General features: G+C 39.4%; 1 protein-coding gene across 2 annotated transcripts in view; it reads right to left on the reverse strand.

The window, feature by feature from the left end:
* tspan4a (tetraspanin 4a) overlaps positions 1 to 20,885 on the reverse strand; it is a 60,230-nt gene that overhangs the window by 31,526 nt on the left and 7,819 nt on the right. Inside the window, exon 2 of one of the 2 annotated variants that reach the window (XM_079875134.1) lies at positions 11,646 to 11,725. In XM_079875134.1, coding sequence (XP_079731260.1) covers positions 11,646 to 11,708 — 63 coding nt within the window. In that variant the 5' untranslated portion in view covers positions 11,709 to 11,725. Of the gene's footprint in view, positions 1 to 11,645; positions 13,104 to 20,885 lie in introns of those variants that run through there. The other variant, XM_079875133.1, reaches the window with a different exon arrangement.

Raw genomic sequence — 20,885 nt, forward strand, 5'->3', positions numbered from 1 at the left:
TGAGCTCTGGGCACAGTCAAGTCTGCACTGATTTTTCTCAATTCTAATCACATAAGAACTGAACTGATTCTTTCAGACATTAAAAACCAGCAGGAATCAAAGCTTAAAATAAGAGCTTTATTCTGAACACATACTGTAAAGGCCTGTTCACACCGAGAACGATAACTTTAAAGATAAACGGACGACAAACTGCAGTGTGCTTATAGCCTAGGACACACAAAGCCGACGTCAAAGAACTAGCAGCGACGAAAGTTGATGGGTTGCCGCATCTTGTTGGCTGCGTCTCGGCCAAAAAGCTGCGCTTGAACTCAACAAAAGAACTAAAGGCGACTGTTGACTACACGCTCTTTCTGCGTCTGCATGTAAAGTAAATGGGCCCTATTTTAACGATCTGAAACGCAAGTATCAAGCGCGAAACGCAAGTAACTTTGTGGGCGGATCTCGGGCGCTGTTGCTGTTATACCGGCGGGATAAATGACTCTCTGACGCAAATCTAAAATGTGTTGCTCTGAAGTCGCTTCATTACTCATAGGTGTGGTTTGGGCGTAACGTGAAATAAACCAATCAGAGCGACATCTCACATTCCCTTTAAGAGCAGGTGCGCTTGTTCCATGGCGGATCGCTATTATAACGGCGGATTTGCCAGGAGCGGTTCACAGCCGAGGAGACCGGCGTTCTCGTCAGGGCCGTAAAACACAGAGAAGTGACATTGGGGATGGAGAAACACACCCAGATTAGCTTCGGTTAAACAGGCGCATGATAATTTGGGTAAATGTGTAAGCTAGATGTATGCTTTTATAATAAACTGTCTATCTATCTATCTACCTATCTAACTATCGTAATAATGTATGATTTGCAAAAATGAAAACTGCTGCTTCTGTGTAGATGAGAGAAGCAAAGTGTGTGTGTGTTGTGCACACACTACATTGATTATGGCCAAGCATGCGTCCTTAAAATAGCATCTGGGAATGTTTGCGCCGGAGCACGACCTCCTCTTTGCGCTGAACCGCCCCCGGGAGCGCAAGTGTATTTCCTAGTTTACCGACGTGCGTCTGTGGAGGGAAAAGTCCACTGTGCGCGGGTGCAAAATAGGAATGATACATGCGTCGGTGTACAAAGTCAATTGCGCTGAGTGAAAGATAGGGCCCAATAACTGTAAATATCTATCTGCAGGTATCAATAGTCTATTTTCGTCGTTCAAAAAGGGAAACCGAAACTAGGGCTGCATATATTCAAACCGTAAACAAAGCAGTGCTTACTTAGCATTTTGAATATCAATCACACAGCACGCTTATGACTTTATTCATCCCAGTCGGCAGATGTTTTTATGAAAATATTCGTGCATTTGAATGCTCAGGGAAGATGATGTCAAATTATAAGAGCCTTATGTCTGTACCGTTTTCACTTCTAAACTCGCTTTTATCACTTTCGCTTTTATTCTCATGCTATGAATTCTCTAAGCTGAACAGCCAATCAGAGTTCTCTTTCTCACTGACGGCCCAAAGCCGATCAACATGCTGAATCTGTCCTAAAACTGTGCAGAACACACCGGAAAAACTGAGCCGGCCGAAGCGCAAAAGCTGCATGCCATTGCCGATGGCCGACCGTCGGCTTCGTGTGTCCCGGCCTTATAACAAACAGAATGATATTGTGCGCTGGTGTGAACGCTGATATATGTTATTGTTATAGTTACTGTATCTTTATAGTTATCATTCTTGGTGTGAACGGCCTTAACTCTCAGCGTGTTGTGGAATGCAACAATGCATGAAATCAATTTTTTTCCCTCTATGTTTCAGGTTTTAGTGTAGTGAGCAGTATCTGTGCCTGTTATACACTAACCATTTGACTAGTTGATGGGGGAAATTCCCTCACTGCTTGTCAGCTGCTAATAACATCAACCCTTCTACACAGACATTTAACGCCAATTCAATCAGAGATCACAACTCACACTATCTGGGAGAAGATCCACTGTGAATCCACTCACCTTGTCACTGCCTTCACTCTTGTATTTGGACGCAGTGAACGATTGCATTGTTCAAGCACTTACAGATGCACAGAACATGCACCAGACTTCAGGCTGAAATATTTGAAAAGAAATGTTGAAGCCCTTGTGAAAAAGAAGTACACTTTAGCACACTTTTGAAAGAAAAGAAAAAGTATGAATGAAATAATATTCTTTAAAATAATATACTTAAGTGCAAACTGAATGTAATGTTGAATTTATCAAAGAGGAAAAAGGGGAAAGAACATGAACTAAAGAGGGCAAACTGGAAATAATAAAAGACTATAAAACAAAACCTTTTTAAAAGTGTACTTTAGTGTGTTGAAACATTTTCATTTTCCTTGTGCACCCCGTTGCAATGATATGGACCATCTTCTCTTTGTGCTTGACAGTCTTCCATCTCTGTGTTTGGCTAGCAGCTAGATCCAGGCAAACACTTTCGGCGACCGGCATGAAGCTCAAGTATTCTATCCCACAGCTGCTAACTCTCAACAACCGCTCCATTCCCACGCCTATTGCAGCCATCAAAGAACTTGGACTTCAGCGCCGTCCGCGATACATCCACAGAAGTTCCCATCGAAAGTTTGTTTACCATCAGCCTGGCCACCCTGCTTCAAACATTCCCTCCTTCTGGACCACTGGCGCACGTCTGCCGCATCATCAGAGCAGTGTCGCTCTCGGTGCTAACAACGAGGGAAACATCGCGAGTTCTCGGAACGCTCAGTTGAGCAGCACGGGAAACATCGCGAGATCTCTCCACATTAAGCTGGCCAGAAAACGTGGAGTGGATTCCAGTGCACTACGGCCTCTACAAAGATTTACTACAGCATCAACACTCAAAATAGAACTTTTCAATACACAATCCCTCACAAATAAAGCATCTTTCATACAAGACCACATCATGGAAAAGGGATTAGACTTAATGTGCCTGACAGAAACATGGCACCAGCCAGGGGTTTACTCAGCGCTAAATGAAGTCTGCCTCCCCGGTTACAGCTACCTGGAGAGAGCACGCAGCACTGGTCGGGGTGGCGGCCTAGCTGTCATACACCGACAAAACTTGGAGCTGTCCCCCTCCCCCTGCCTACATTGTCCTCATTTTGAATGCCTTGCATTTAAATGTAAACCTCCCTTCCCCATGACAATACTTCTGATCTACCGGCCCCCCAAACAAAACTCAGCTTTCATCCCAGAGATACGTGACCTTCTCACAACACTCTGCACCACCTCTACCAACATTATTATACTCTGAGATATTAATATTCATGTAGACAACCCCTCCTGCCACTTTACAGCTGAGTTTCTGCAAGTACTAGATTGCCTCAACCTCCAACAACATGTCGATGTCCCCACACACTCCAGGGGGCACATACTGGATCTGGTCATTTCAAACTCTGCCCCTATTAGCAACCTTCTGGCGTATGATTTGGGTGTATCTGACCATAAGGCCATCTCAATGGAGCGGTCACTACCGTTCCCACAAAACAAAGTCAGGCATCAAATCTGTTATAGGGACCTGAAAAAGAACACCTTGACCATCGACCTCCAACATCTCTCCTCTGCTGACTTCTCTTCAGCCACTGAGTCGGCTGACTTCTACAACCAATCTCTGAGCAGTCTCCTAGATCTCCACGCCCCTGTCCTATGCAAGGTCCTTGAGAAATGCACGTTCACAGTTCTTTTCCAACATTATCAACAACAGCCCTGGCAACTCCAAGCAACTTTTCTCTAGCATACATGACATCCTCAAACCGCAAACTCACTTTCATTCAGAAGCAACAGAGGAGAGGTGCAACAATTTCATTACTTTTTTCAGAAAAAAAGTAGACACCATCCGCTCCCTGCTATCCAGTTTCTCCACACTGCCTGCCCCGACTGCCGAACCACAGCCCGGGATTTCCCAACATCTCTGTTGTTTTTTGGCCATCTCACAGCGAGAGGTTGAGGACATTATTAAAAAGATGAAACCATCCACCTGTGCCCTGGACCCCTTCCCCACAGCTCTGGTTAAATCCAACCTCCATGCCATAAGTCCCCTTATCACAAAGGTCATTAACCACTCCCTCCGGGCTGGCTTTGTCCCATCAACACTGAAAACCGCTGTCATCAGGCCAGTTCTCAAAAAAACCACCCTAGATCCAGAAGTCTTCGCCAACTACAGGCCTATCTCCAACCTTCCATTTCTCTCTAAGGTGCTGGAAAAAGTAGTTGCCGCACAGCTTCACGACCATCTAAAACAAAACAACCTGTTTGAAAAGTTTCAGTCTGGTTTCCGCCCTGACCACAGCACAGAAACAGCCCTGGTCAGGGTCACAAATGACCTGCTGATGACTGCTGACACTGGCTCTCCATCTCTTCTCATCCTCCTGGACTTGACTGCAGCATTCGACACTGTGGACCACAACATCCTCCTCCACCGTCTAAATTCCGTTATCTGTGTTTCTGACTCTGCCCTTGAGTGGTTCTCATCCTACCTTACTGGGAGAACTGAGCATGTCGCCTTGGGAAAGACTAAATCCCTGCCACACAACGTCACCTGTGGTGTCCCTCAAGGTTCAGTGCTCAGCCCCACCCTGTTTATTCTTTACATGCTCCCCCTTGGCCACGTCATCAGCCGGCATGGAATTTCATTCCACTGCTATGCTGATGACACTCAACTATACATCAGGACAAACCCTACTTCCTCTTCCGCCTTGACATCATCCACTCTGACCACCTGCCTGGACGAGGTAGAGGCATGGATGAAACAAAACTTTCTGCAGCTAAACAGCACGAAGACTGAAGCCATCTTAGTTGGCACTCCACACCAGGTTCGGTCATCGGACATTACCAGCATCACCTTCTCTGGCCAAAATATTCCACTTTTAACATCAGCCACAAACCTGGGTGTTAAAATGGACTCCCATCTGACATTTGAGGCTCACATTAAACATCTCTGCAAGACCTCCTTCTTCCACCTCAGGAACATTGCCAAACTTCGTCCCATACTCACCTCTGCAGATGTGGAAAAGCTTGTCCACGCCTTTATCTCCTCCAGGCTGGACTACTGTAATGCGCTCCTAACTGGGATCTCTGAAAAAAGCCTTCAGAAGCTGCAGAACATCCAGAACAGCGCCGCTAGGATCCTGTTGAGGGTGCGCAAACATGACCACATCATCCCCATCCTCAAATCACTCCACTGGCTTCCTGTCTCACTCAGGATTGAGTACAAGGTCTCTCTACTTACCTACCAGTGCATCCATGGTGAAGCCCCCCCCCCCCACCTCAAGAAACTCCTTACCCCACAGACCTCAACACGTGCCCTCCGATCTGCCTCAGCGTATCTCCTGAAACCTCCCAGGACCAATCTTCGTACAATGGGAGATCGGGCTTTCTGCTCAGCTGCCCCTAGTCTGTGGAATGCTCTCCCTGACTACCTGAGGACACCACAGACTTTGGATGTTTTTAAACGAGGCCTTAAAACCCACCTTTTTAAGAGAGCTTTTGATTGAACTCCCCTTATCCTGTTTTATCCTTTTTTATCGTGTAGCACTTTGAGATTTACTTAAATATAAAGTGCATTATAAATTAAATGTATCATTATTATTAATGTGTGTGTATTGGAAGTTTGAATCGCTTGTTGGTGCTCTTCCTCAACACATCATGTCAGGGCAGTGGGCGGAGCTTCACTCTGATCCGGACACGTCATGTCAGGGCAGTGGGCGGAGCTTCACTCTGATCCGGACACGTCATGTCAGGGCAGTGGGCGGAGCTTCACTCTGATCCGGACACATGTCATGTCAGGGCAGTGGGCGGAGCTTCACTCTGATCCGGACACATGTCATGTCAGGGCAGTGGGCGGAGCTTCACTCTGATCCGGACACGTCATGTCAGGGCAGTGGGCGGAGCTTCACTCTGATCCGGACACGTCATGTCAGGGCAGTGGGCGGAGCTTCACTCTGATCCGGACACGTCATGTCAGGGCAGTGGGTGGAGCTTGACTCTGATCCGGACACATTCGACGGATGGCATTTCAACAAATGCGATATGGTCAGGTGCATTTCTGACTACCTCCATATGTGGTTTTAGTGATCCAATAACAAGACCCTGTTTCCATTCATATTTAGTTCTGACTGATTGTGATCGGATTAGCAAAAACACATCTTAATGCCACATGTAAATCCTGAGTCTACATCAGATAGACTGATAAACTTAATAAAACAAAGGATTGCTGTGGACTGACAGCTTTATGATCAATGATATAAAATACAACAATCAGTATTTTTACTTTTAAAGGCTTTTCTGTAATGTTTATTCAATGCTTTACTTATTTGCCAAATGAAGAATAATCTTTAAAAAATGTCCTCTTTAAATTTTAAATGCTGTCATCCGGACTGAGCAGTGGTCACGTGATAAGAGCAAAATAAGAAATCATGTTGTCCAACACAGATGGGGCTTATTATCACAGATACTAGCCTCCCGTTCCAAACAGCAGAGACGCTAGACAGGCGTTGATGTTGAGCGCTGGAGCACTGAAGCACAGATGACGTCCAGAGAATCAGTCAGCTCACCTGACATATGCTATTACTGTTCTGTCATTCTTCTCACACAGGAGGGACAGCACTGAAATATGTGTTCAGCCACACTGTGACACAAGTGAGGAAATAACAGTGGCAGCAAACAACGAACACAGCTGAGTCTAAATGCCAAGTAAAAAAACAACCTAGAGTATCAGCCATAATGGAGACTGTCAGCGCCTCCACATTAACTCTTTCCCTGCCATTAATGAAATTATCCAGCTATCTGTGTTATCACTGTTATATGGTAGGGGGCGCTGTTACTTCTGAAAGACCACAGAATCTCCAGATTAAAACGCAGGCGAAGAAGAAGCAGAAACAAGCAATAGAAGAATTGCTGACGCACATGTATAATAACACGATCATCAAACATTAAACAGCATATAAATCAAAACTGTCTAACATTACTGAATGAAATGTTGAACCCATGAGAAGGAAACGACTGAAGTTTTGAGAGTGTTGATGGACTCGATCTCTCTCATTGTTCTCGTGGTAATCCTGTGCTGTGGCAGCGTGTGACATCATGCGCTAACATGCTCAGCTAGACTGTTTCCAAACAAGCTAACGTGCAAGCTAACAGCACCTCTAGATTAGGAGAGCACATCTTCTTCAGCGTTGTTACATCTGAACAACTTTCATTACTGTAGAAGCACAATCCCCCATCTCTTGTTTTCCCCGTTACCTCCGTGATGCGATCCGCTCAGAACAGCTGGAAGCCCGGCAGATGGAGCGTGTTGTCTGGAATAGCTTCACTTATCCAGGTTTCAGTGAAGCACAGTGCAGCAGAGTATGAAAAGCCCTTGTTAATGCGGGTGAGAAGTAGTTTGTCCATTTTGTTAGGAAGTGATCGGAGATTCGCAAGATGAATACTTGGGAGCGTCATTCGGATCCTGCGTTCACGGAGCATAACCTGCCCCTCTAGAATGTCCAACAAAACATCTGAATAATCAAAAACTGGAAAAATATTGTCTGGTATGTGCTGCTTAATGTTAAGGAGTCCGTCTCTGGTAAAACACTATAGATAAAGAATGACTAAATACAGAACAAATAAACAAAAACAACAGAAGAATGGGAGAGCATCACACTAAGGCTGTCATTGGCGTCGCCATTTTGAAAAAACAGTTCTCAGTTTCGGCTCATTTATTTTTTTTGTTGTACATTGGGTTTTAAATTTCTATTTGTACAGACATAACCATTATAAAACATATTTTGTTTCTGATTGATTTTACATGTTGTTTCACCAAGCTAGTCTAGCTACTGGTTTATTAAGCTGCTTTTGTATTGGATGGTAAATTCCTATTTACACTAAACCATTACAAACTCCTGTTTATTTAGAATGTCTACACAGCTTATGAAGCTATTGCTTTATTTACAGTTGTTGCACTGGTGCACAATTATTCAATAAATAATTCACTACATTTTTGTCTGTTTGTTATTTTGTTTTACAAAGTTAGGAAAGTAATATTGGTAACACTTTACAATAACAGTACATGTATAATCATGTACTAATACCTGAATTAACCCTTACTTCAACATGAGCTCATGATTCGTGAAGATATGAACTAATCATGAATCAATGAAGAGCCATCCTTAACTACGACAGGAGTCATAATGATTCATGCATGAATAACATGTTAGTACATGTTTAATAGTTAATGCATTAATTAACATTTAGGGGTAAACTAAATCAATCAGGCTCAGAATAAATAAGAATCTGCAGCTTTGTGACAAATAATTGGAATGGCACATGATTATTTATTAATTACACAGATCTGTCTAATCAAACATGGAAAATTGACTAATAACTACCACTAATAAATTTATTTTGATCTAAACTGTTTTCTGATTTTTATAGTTAATTTATGTTTAGTCATAGCTGCTTTCCTTTCTAGGGTTTTGTTTCTGGTGGGACACTCATTATTGGCGCACTTTATTATATGTGTCTTTACAGGTATGTTGGGGCTTTCTTTTAAGTCCATATATGTTTAATTATATAAATAAAAATAAAAGAACTACCCACATTTTTTTATCTTTGGTTTTTGTACAGGGGTGTAAAGGAATAAGGATGGCACTCTTAGTGTATATGTTTGTTCATATTTTAGTTAATGATTTGTAAGTGCATCATTGTTTCATGACTTTACTTGAGGTGGCACATCATAATTAACTCATTAGTAACTCAATATTCCCAGGGAAAGCAAGAACTGATAAGAATGTAAAAATGTGTACCTTGAAATGCAATGTAAGTCGGTTTGGATAAAAGCATCTGCCAAATGCAGAAATGTAAATGTAAATGATTAACTGCTAACTACTTACAAAATTCAGCTCATGATTTATCATAAACTTACTATCAAATTCACACAGTGGCGGCTGGTGCTAATGTAGTTAAACATGTAGTTAAAGCTGCTGTTATTCATGCATGAATCATTATGACACCTGTTGTAGTTAAGGATGGCTCTTCATTGATTCATGATTAGTTCATATCTTCACGAATCATGAGCTCATGTTTAAGTAACTATTAATTCAGGTATTAGTACATGATTATCCATGTACTGTTATTGTAAAGTGTTACCGTAATGAAGCCTAATGCCTTGCAAAAAAGAATGATCTAGTCTCTTCCACACAGCGAAGCATACAGTTTGTTAGGTAATTCAGCACTGTTTTATTTTTATTTTAGTGTCGGATTGGTACTCTGTATCGGTCAATACTGAATCCCAGGTATCGGAATCAGTATCGGAGACAAAAAAGGCAGATCGGAGCATCCCTGGTGAAAATGATAAAAAATGCTGTCACTGGCTGGCAACTTTAAAAAACAAAACACTTGCGGGGAAAGAGTTAATATTTTTACTAGACACACTTTTACCAAAGCATCTGTCATAAAATTGTTAGTTGTAGAACAAGAAGTTATTTAAGCCTGGTATATTATGTGATCACACACAGCACAAATGACTGTGGCAGAGATGTCAAGTCTGGAGTCTTTATCACTGGAGTCTGAGTCAAGTCTGGAGTCTTTATCACTGGAGTCTGAGTCAAGTCTGGAGTCTTTATCTCTGGAGTCTGAGTCAAGTCTGCAGTCTTTATCACTGGAGTCTGAGTCAAGTCTGGAGTCTTTATCACTGGAGTCTGAGCCAAGTCTGGAGTCTTTATCTCTGGAGTCTGAGTCAAGTCTGCAGTCTTTATCACTGGAGTCTGAGTCAAGTCTGGAGTCTTTATCACTGGAGTCTGAGTCAAGTCTGGAGTCTTTATCACTGGAGTCTGAGTCAAGTCTGGAGTCTTTATCACTGGAGTTTGAGTCAAGTCTGAAGTCTTTATCACTGGAGTCTGAGTCAAGTCTGGAGTCTTTATCACTGGAGTCTGAGTCAATTCTGGAGTCTTTATCACTGGAGTCTGAGTCAAGTCTGGAGTCTTTATCACTGGAGTTTGAATCTGGAGTCTTTATCACTGGAGTCTGAGTCAAGTCTGAAGTCTTTATCACTGGAGTTTGAGTCTGGAGTCTTTATCACTGGAGTCTGAGTCAAGTCTGAAGTCTTTATCACTGGAGTTTGAGTCTGGAGTCTTTATCACTGGAGTCTGAGTCAAGTCTGAAGTCTTTATCATTGGAGTCTGAGTCAAGTCTGAAGTCTTTATCACTGGAGTTTGAGTCTGGAGTCTTTATCACTGGAGTCTGAGTCAAGTCTGGAGTCTTTATCACTGGAGTTTGAGTCTGGAGTCTTTATCACTGGAGTCTGAGTCAAGTCTGAAGTCTTTATCACTGGAGTCTGAGTCAAGTCTGGAGTCTTTATCACTGGAGTCTGAGTCAAGTCTGAAGTCTTTATCACTGGAGTCTGAGTCAAGTCTGAAGTCTTTATCACTGGAGTTTGAGTCTGGAGTCTTTATCACTGGAGTCTGAGTCAAGTCTGAAGTCTTTATCACTGGAGTCTGAGTCAAGTCTGGAGTCTTTATCACTGGAGTCTGAGTCAAGTCTGAAGTCTTTATCACTGGAGTCTGAGTCAAGTCTGAAGTCTTTATCACTGGAGTTTGAGTCTGGAGTCTTTATCACTGGAGTTTGAGTCAAGTCTGAAGTCTTTATCACTGGAGTTTGAGTCTGGAGTCTTTATCACTGGAGTCTGAGTCAAGTCTGGAGTCTTTATCACTGGAGTTTGAGTCTGGAGTCTTTATCACTGGAGTCTGAGTCAAGTCTGAAGTCTTTATCACTGGAGTCTGAGTCAAGTCTGGAGTCTTTTGTCATGAATCCGAGTCGAGTCTCAAATCATTTCAAGCCTTACAAATTTTTTTTTTAAATCCTAAGTTGTATAATATATACAAAATATATGATCTTTCAATCATCTGTTTTGTTTGTAATAAAGGTCCTAAGATGTAAGGGATAATGTACATCCAGCTTGTTACTTCATAACCCATTACAGTGTTCAAAACAATCATCCTGGCAGCAAGACTCTTATGACATTTCAGAGTTTATGAGCAATACACAGACATACGTAATCAAATTCTATGATAAGAGTCCGATCTACCGCGACACATTGGGAAAATATATGTTATGCAGATATTATAAAATCATTCAAATAAAACACAAATTCATTCTTTATAATTCAGTAGTTGACTTGAGACTTGACTTGAGTTGTTTATATTCAAGAGTCCTTTTTGTCGAGTCAAGCCTGAAGTCATTTCATGTCTGAAGTCTATTAAAATGCGACTGGAGTCTGAGTCACTAACTCGAGTGCCCATCTCTGCATCATCTCAGAGAAACTCATCTGACTCAAGTCAGGACATAAATAGTGACCATGGAGTCCAGGCTGATGTCACCAAAATCCAACTGGTTCTTACACTGATCATAAAGCAACACAAACATGCAGGGTTTGAGCGCTGCGGTGGTGGGGAATAGCTCTCACTTCATAATGACCATGTTTATGATAATTTTATGGTGTTTTGGTCATTTTTGGAGCTTGGTCACTAGTGGTCGTTCTATGGGAAAGAGTAGCTCAAACATTCAGCTAAACATCTGCTGTGTTTCATGGAAGAAAGGAAGCCATGCAGGTTTGGAACAACACACATTGGATGTATTAACAGAAGAGATGTATAGGAATCGCACTCACCCAGAAGAGCAGATTGAAGAACACCATCCCGTATCTCAGGGCCCTCAGGCATCCCTCGGCCATCCTGCAGCGCCGCAGCTCTAGGAGGAAGATGAAGGACAGGTCCAGGTAAAACACCACATACTTTCTGCCCTGTGCTGTGGTGTAGCTGGCTTTGGCTTTCTGTGACCCTGGGGTGGTACGGATGCCAAAGATGAAGGGTGAGCTGTGGTACTCGTACTCCCCGCTGTAGCGCAGAGGAGGAGACCCCGGTTTGCTGTCCAGAGAGGGACTGCGTCGGTACGGGGTCTCGTCGGTACTCGAGCGCCGCATCTTCGGGTCGGGGGCCGGGGCCGGGGCCGGAGCCCGGACCCCCACAGGCCAGATGATCCCCACTTTTACAAGACAAGTCACAAAGTAGGAAACGTGATAAACTAGCAAGTTGGAAAGCACAAGCCCACTGTCCTTAAAACATGGACATTATTTGTTTTTTTGATCAAAAGGAGTTCGCATTTTTTAAAACAGGATCTTGACAAGATGCAACCGTCTTTGGTCCACAAGCCGAATGTTACAAGGTGTAGACATTCGAGGAATAAAGTCCAACGAAAGGTCCACCCACAGTCCTCAGTGTTTAATCACTTTTAACTGCTGATTCAATATCTTCCAGACGCACTTCATTAATTTCCTGCACTGCAATTAATCCTCACTGGACCTTGCTGGATCAATGACACCGGTGCTGTAACGCCGCCTCATTGGGGGAGATGCCTTACCACAAACATACATTGAACCAGACTCGTTCCAACATGTCCGAGCTGCCAGTGGTGCCTGATGAAGAGACGACCTCGGCACACCTGGATGCTCACAGACAGGTCTGATGGACGCCTACTGGAGAAACTAGGAGTCGTCCCACTCACGCCTGGACTGTGGAAAATATCCAGTATTTTCTTGACCTCCAAACCAGCTGAAGGTTTCCCAGACAGCATGAATGGACAGATGAATACAGATGAACTGACACGTTTTCTAATACACAGAGGATTGCACTGCTTTGCTAATCAAGGTTTCAATCTTCAGTTTTGAACCAACGCATCATCTCTTCAACCTGTCCCTCATGCTGCCTCTCATTTTCTGGTAAACCTTTTGCATGTTTCTGTTTCTTTCCTTAAAATCGAGTTCCCTTTATCCACGCTACTTCTGTCTCCTTCTACCTCAGCCTCAGCGTCTTTATCCCTCTGGGTTTGCTTCAGGATTCAGAGGTCTGCCGGAGCGCTAACAGGTTCAGTCCATCGAGTGTCCTCTGTGCTCTTCAGTCCAGCTATAAAGCAGAGACAGAAGCCTGAGCCGTAGTGTACATGTCCTCTCAGCATACAAGAGCCCAACAGCTCCCGCAGAACAGGATCTCCTGCGATTATTCCTGCGCTCTTACACCCCCTCACACACACACACACACACACGCTGAACGCACAGTCTCTCACCTCCTCTTTCTCTGGTAACTGTCGCACAAATCATTCAGACTCTGGTCACGCCTCCTCACAGCTCATCCAATCATCTTCCACTGCTCGCCATCTTCCTTCCACACAGCTTCTCTTTATCTCTCCTCTCCTCTCCACACCAGCTCTTACAGCAGAATATCTGCTCTGCAACACGTTTATATTTCTCCTTCTTCATCTCTCCTCCTCCTCTTGCTGTCGTTCTCTGCCTTTTCTCTGCTTGTATTCATGAGCTGCTGGTGTGTGTCAGCATGATACGGCTCGCTGACATTCAGCACGATTAGAGTAAATGTCAATGATTGCCTTAGTTTTGACACTGTGATACACAAATAACATTTTATAATTGAGATTATTTTGCATGTAGGATCTGAGTGAGTTTATTAACCCTAACAAAACCCAGTTAACCCTAACAATTAACCCAGTTCAGCTTTTTCAGAGTTTGTTATTTGAATCAATTCATTCAACATATTTCTATAACGCATAGTTATATCATATCGTGTTGTTTTTTTCTTGTCATGTTTTACCTGTGTAACATTGATTTGAGATTAACACTGCTGTTGTGTTATACAACTGTTCAAGCAAGTGTTAAATTAAGGACTACTACTACAAAAAATAAAAAAATAAAAATAAATAATTGTACATACAGTAGTACCATAGTGTGGCATTTCTTTAAACATTGTCTTCTTTAAACAACAAATGAGCTTCTGATCACAATATTGAGTGTTTCTACAAGTGCAATAATGTTGATTTCTGGAACCCTATCTATCTATCTATCTATCTATCTATCTATCTATCTATCTATCTATCTATCTATCTATCTATCTATCTATCTATATGTCTGTCTGTCTGTCTGTCTGTCTGTCTGTCTATCTATCTATCTATCTATCTATCTATCTATCTATCTATCTATCTATATGTCTGTCTGTCTGTCTGTCTGTCTATCTATCTATCTATCTATCTATCTATCTATCTATCTATCTATCTATCTATCTATCTATCTATATGTCTGTCTATCTATCTATCTATCTATCTATCTATCTATATGTCTGTCTGTCTGTCTGTCTATCTATCTATCTATCTATCTATCTATCTATCTATCTATCTATCTATCTATCTATCTATCTATCTATCTATCTATCTATCATCTATCTATCTATCTATCTATCTATCTATCTATATGTCTGTCTGTCTGTCTGTCTATCTATCTATCTATCTATCTATCTATCTATCTATCTATATGTCTGTCTATCTATCTATCTATCTATCTATCTATCTATCTATCTATCTATGTCTATCTGTCTGTCTATCTATCTATCTATCTATCTATCTATCTATCTATCTATCTATCTATCTATCTATCTATCATCTATCTATCTATCTATCTATCTATCTATCTATCTATATGTCTGTCTGTCTGTCTGTCTGTCTGTCTGTCTGTCTATCTATCTATCTATCTATCTATCTATCTATCTATCATCTATCTATCTATCTATCTATCTATCTGTCTATCTATATGTCTGTCTGTCTATCTATCTATCTATCTATCTATCTATCTATCTATCTATCTATCTATCTATCTATCTATATGTCTGTCTGTCTATATGTCTATCTATCTATCTATATGTCTGTCTGTCTGTCTGTCTATCTATCTATCTATCGTCTATCTATCTATCTATCTATCTATATGTCTATCTATCTATCTATATGTCTGTCTGTCTGTCTGTCTATCTATCTATCTATCTATCTGTCTGTCTATCTATCTATCTATATGTCTGTCTGTCTGTCTATCTATCTATCTATCTATCTATCTATCTATCTATCTATCTGTCTGTCTGTCTGTCTGTCTATCTATCTATCTATCTATCTATCTATCTATCTATATGTCTGTCTGTCTATCTGTCTATCTATCTATCTATCTATCTATCTATCTATCTATCTATCATCTATCTATCTATCTATCTATCTATCTATCTATCTATCTATCTATCTATCTATCTATCTATCTATCTATCTATCTATCATCTATCTATCTATTTATCTATCTATCTATCTATCTATCTATATGTCTGTCTGTCTGTCTATATGTCTGTCTGTCTGTCTGTCTGTCTGTCTGTCTATCTATCTATCTATCTATCTATCTATCTATCTATCTATCTATCTATCTATCTATCTGTCTGTCTGTCTGTCTATCTATCTATCTATCTATCTATCTATCTATCTATCTATCTATCTATCTATCTATATGTCTGTCTGTCTGTCTGTCTGTCTGTCTGTCTATCTATCTGTCTGTCTATCTATCTATCTATCTATCTATATGTCTGTCTGTCTATCTATCTATCTATCTATCTATCTATCTATCTATATGTTTGTCTATCAGTGCCGGCCCGAGCCTTTTGGGGGCCCCCTCCCACCACGCGGAGTCACCTGTGCTTGACGATTATTGACACAATGTCACTCTATAATGTTACATTATAAATTAATACAATGAGGTTATGTATTAATACAAAATAAATAGCCTACTTAATAAAAAATAGATACTTAAATAAAAATGTTTTAACTTTTTCTTTACTCTTTTACTAACTCTTTGAAACTTCTGAAAACAAACTGTCAAAAAACATATAAAAAAAAATATTTGCAAAATATCCTCCAACGTTTTGCAACCCTTTGCAGTTTGAATGATGTCTTATATGAACATGACGGAGTCCTATGTGTTTATGTTTCCACTGTTCATTCGCGCCCGCGCCTCGCACACACACAACATATTCCAGCACTGCAATCTTGACATCGCAGCCTGTTCGTTATAGCCGTAATAAAATATAATAATAAAATAGTCAAACTAACATATAAAAATTACACTGCTCTTTTTAAATAGTCAGTAGTAGCCTACAATTCGTACCATTCAGCGCTGCGTAGCCTAAGCACCGCTCCACTGTGATGTTTCCAAGCACATTTTTGCGCATGTGAAGGGAATGATTTTTTCCCTCGATATTGGAACGTGGGTGAAGTACAAAGAAGCCTATAATAAAGCATAGTTTACCATCCAAATCCATCGTGAATGTTGAAACATTTTGATTCTAATGAGAGAGATCCGCTTTCACGTTCGCTTTAAATTATTTCGTTTTGGCTTGTTTATAGTTATTTTTTTATTCTTGTTCTGTTCTGAATATCATTAAATTTAAAGGATAAATCATTGATCAAATCAAATTTGTGTGAAATGGCTTAACTATACCGTGACTTTGCGCACGAATTTTCTATGCACGCGAGGTTATGCGCATATGACTCAAACACTGGCAGACACAGCAGCAGTTGTAGGCAGGTATATTGATCATGAAATCAGAATTTTCTTGTCTTGAATTATTAATCCATTCATTAATTTATGTCACTTGTTTAATTTAATTAATATGTAAAAAAAAAAAAAAAAAACTCGCTTGGGGGCCCCCTGGTGGCGAGGGGGCCCCAAGCAGCCGCTTAGTTCGCTTATGCCTCGGGCCGGCCCTGCTGTCTATCTATCTATCTATCTATCTATCTATCTATCTATCTATCTATCTATCTATCTATCTATATGTCTGTCTGTCTATCTATCTATCTATCTATCTATCTATCTATCTATCTATCTGTCTATCTATCTATCTATCTATCTATCTATCTATCTATTTCATTTCATTTCATTTCATTTATTAAGATCCCCATTAGCGCCTGACATCTCAGTTGCTATTCTTCCTGGGGTCTCCTCTTCATTACATCACAAATTTACATAATTCATTATTTTGTACATTATTCACACACACACACACAACCACCCACTCACACCCATCCACAAACTGGACATCATCTACAATAGCCCAATGCAATTAAATAAATAAACAAACAAACAAAAATGCTATACATTTGAACATATAACCCATAAATAGCTCCCCAATACAAACTATAAAACATCTTTCAATATTACCATACTCTTCCAGCATCATGACTCTTGTGTGAACAGAAATAATTTTAATTTCTTTCGAAAACAATTTCTGTTATTTTCCAACAACAAAAATCCTGGTAATCCATTCCATGCAACCATGGCCCGATAAAAAACTGCTCTCTGAAACTGATTAGTTCTTACTTGAGGCAGAACACATCTCATTCCAATGGTTTGTCTTGTGCAGTAATTATGTTGATCAGCAAAAAATGTCAAATTTCTATAAATTATTTCAGGAGTTTTTGTTTCAATGATATTATGAATAAATAATAAAAGAAAATATTTCAATCTATATTTTACAGTTAACCATGCCAAATTATTGTGCATTGTGATTATATTAGTTGTATATGGACAACCCAAAACGATACGTGCCACTTTATTCTGTGCGACTTGCAATTTGTATAAATTATTTTCATTGGTATTTGACCAAACAACTGACGCGTAGTCTAAATGAACTAATACTAAAGATTGGGCTAATCGTTTGATCAGCCATTTGGGAATAAATTTCTTACAGTATCTGATTATTCCCATACTACGACCCATTCTTTGCAATATTTTATTTATTTGGCTATTCCAAGACAGTGAGCTATCCACAATTATACCCAATAGATGAATTTCTTCTACTTGCTGAATCACATTTCCTCCTATATCTAAGTGCAATTTTAATGATGGCTTAAGAAAATATTTTGACCCAAGTATCATACATTTTGTTTTACCTGCATTAATAAGTAATTTATTTTCAGTAATCCATTGTATGACCAAGTCTAACTCCATATTTAACATAATATTCAGTTGATCTATATCTCTTGCTGATTGACACAATGTTGTGTCATCTGCATACATTGCCATGGTTGCATGTTTAATTACAAGTGGAAAATCATTTGTGAAAATGGAAAATAAAAGGGGTCCTAAACAACTACCCTGGGGCACCCCACAACTCATTTCTTCCACCTCAGAGTAGCTACCATTAAAGTAAACTGTGTACTCACGTTTTCTAAGATAACTTTCAATCCATCTAACAGCAGTTGGTTCAAATCCATAACAAACTAACTTTTTTAATAAAATATTATGGTCTAGAACATCAAAGGCTGCGCTTAGATCTAAAAATACTGTACCCACTAAATTCTTATTATCAATTTCCTGTAGCCAATAATCAGTTAACTGAGTGAGTGCTGTTGTTGTGGAATGACCCATTTTATAAGCATGCTGATACATTGTGTTTAACCCATTTACTTCCAAATACTCTTGTATTTGATCATACACAACTTTTTCCATCACTTTGCTTACTGCCGGTAATAAACTTATTGGTCTGCTGTTCTGACCTGAAAACTGTTCTTTGTTATTTTTTATTAAAGGTAAAATTTTTGCTTTTTTCCATTGTGAGGGAAAAATACCTGCTATTAAACTCAGATTAATAATATGAGAAATGGGCAAAGCAATGACATCTACCACCATCTTCAACAATTTAACATCTAAGTGATCTATTCCACAGGGTTTATCTTTACTTGCTTGTAATATTTTCTTCACATTATCCTCTGTTACAGTGTTAAATTTAAATGTGCAATCTTTTGTTTTCATTATCCTATTTGATATTAGATCATATGAGATATTTTCATCTTGTCCCAAATCCATGGCTTGTCTAATTTTTTGTATTTTATGCTTAAAAAAATGGCTCAAATAATTAGCAATCTCTTTTGGTCTAGTAAGACAAATCCCATCAGCCTCTAATGATGTTGTATTACGTTTTGTTTTCCTTCCCAGTAATTCATTAAGTGTTTTCCATACCTTTGCACTGTCCATTCCAGCATCTTTTAACTTATTTTGATAATATATTTGTTTTTTACGTTTGTTCATTTTAGTCACCTGATTTCTCAATTTACGATACTCATTCCACTGAATCACATCATTCTGTTTAATAGCTTCTACTTTAGCTTGATTCCTATGCCTCATATATTCTTTAAGCTCTTGATCCAGCCATGGAGTTGAGACATTTCTTACAGTTTGTTTCCTTAAAGGAGCATGTTTGTCTATTACTCTAGTTATCAAGTTATCAAAAATGGCCACAGCTCTAGCAGGATTCTGCTGCTGTGTAACCTCCAACCAGTCTACACTCCTCATTTCTTCTACGAAATCATTCTCTTTAAACTTTTTATATGTCCTTTTATGAATAAAATTTTGACCGCATTTAGATACTTTTGTAATTATTTTCACAGCTATTAAATTATGGTCACTACAACCGACTGGAATAGAGACTGCCTCCGAACATAAATCTTTTGCATTTGTAAAAATTAAATCAATAAGAGTTGCTGAATATGTGCCATCGGCTTTCAAATTTACTCGTGTATAATCCTTAACTATTTGAGACAAATTACAAGTATTAGCTAAAGAAAGTAATTTACCCTTTGATGTACAATTCGTAGACTTCCAATCTATATTAAAGTCTCCTAAGAAGTAGATTTCATCTCCCATTTCACATGCTTTATCCAACAATTCACATATTTGATCCAAATACATTACAGTAGCATTTGGTGGTCTATAACAGCATCCGATAAGAACAGGCTTTACATAAGGTAATTGTAACTGTACCCATATTACTTCAACTCCTGGTATATTAAGATCTCCTCTAACTTTGACTGGAATATTATTTTTAACATAACAAGCTACTCCTCCTCCATACAAATTTCTGTCCTGCCTATATAAATTATAGCCATCTATATTCAATACAGAACTATTAATAGTTAAATCTAAATGTGTTTCTGAAATGGCTAATATGTGGAAATTATAATTCTGTAATATTTCTGAGATATCATTTATTTTATTCCTTAAACTACAGATATTCAAATGAGCTATTTCAAACATCCCTTTTTGTACCAAAAAATATTTTTCAACCATCTAACATCTATCTGTCTGTCTGTCTGTCTATCTATCTATCTATCTGTCTGTCTATCTATCTATCTATATGTCTGTCTGTCTGTCTATCTATCTATCTATCTATCTATCTATCTATCTATCTATCTATCTATCTATCTATCTATCTATCTATCTGTCTATCTATCTATCTATATGTCTGTCTGTCTATCTATATGTCTGTCTGTCTGTCTATCTATCTATCTATCTATCTATCTATCTATCTATCTATCTGTCTGTCTATCTATCTATCTGTCTATCTATCTATCTATATGTCTGTCTGTCTGTCTGTCTGTCTATCTATCTATCTATCTATCTATCTATCTATCTATCTGTCTATCTATCTATCTATATGTCTGTCTGTCTGTCTATCTATCTATCTATCTGTCTGTCTATCTATCTATCTATATGTCTGTCTGTCTGTCTATCTATCTATCTATCTATCTATCTATCTATCTGTCTATCTATCTATCTATCTATCTATCTATCTATCTATCTATCTATCTATCTATCTATATGTCTGTCTGTCTGTCTGTCTGTCTGTCTGTCTGTCTATCTATCTATCTATCTATCTATCTATCTATCTATCTGTCTGTCTGTCTGTCTATCTATCTATCTATCTATCTATCTATCTATCTATCTATCTATCTATCTATCTATATGTCTGTCTGTCTGTCTATCTATCTATCTATCTATCTATCTATCTATCTGTCTATCTATATGTCTGTCTGTCTGTCTATCTATCTATCTATCTATCTATCTATCTATCTATCTATCTGTCTGTCTATCTATCTATCTATCTATCTATCTATCTGTCTATCTATCTATCTATCTATCTATCTATCTATCTGTCTATCTATCTATCTATCTATCTATCTATCTATCTATCTATCTGTCTGTCTA

This window comes from Squalius cephalus, assembly GCF_949319135.1.
Source record: "Squalius cephalus genome assembly, chromosome: 6".
NCBI lineage: Eukaryota > Metazoa > Chordata > Actinopteri > Cypriniformes > Leuciscidae > Squalius > Squalius cephalus.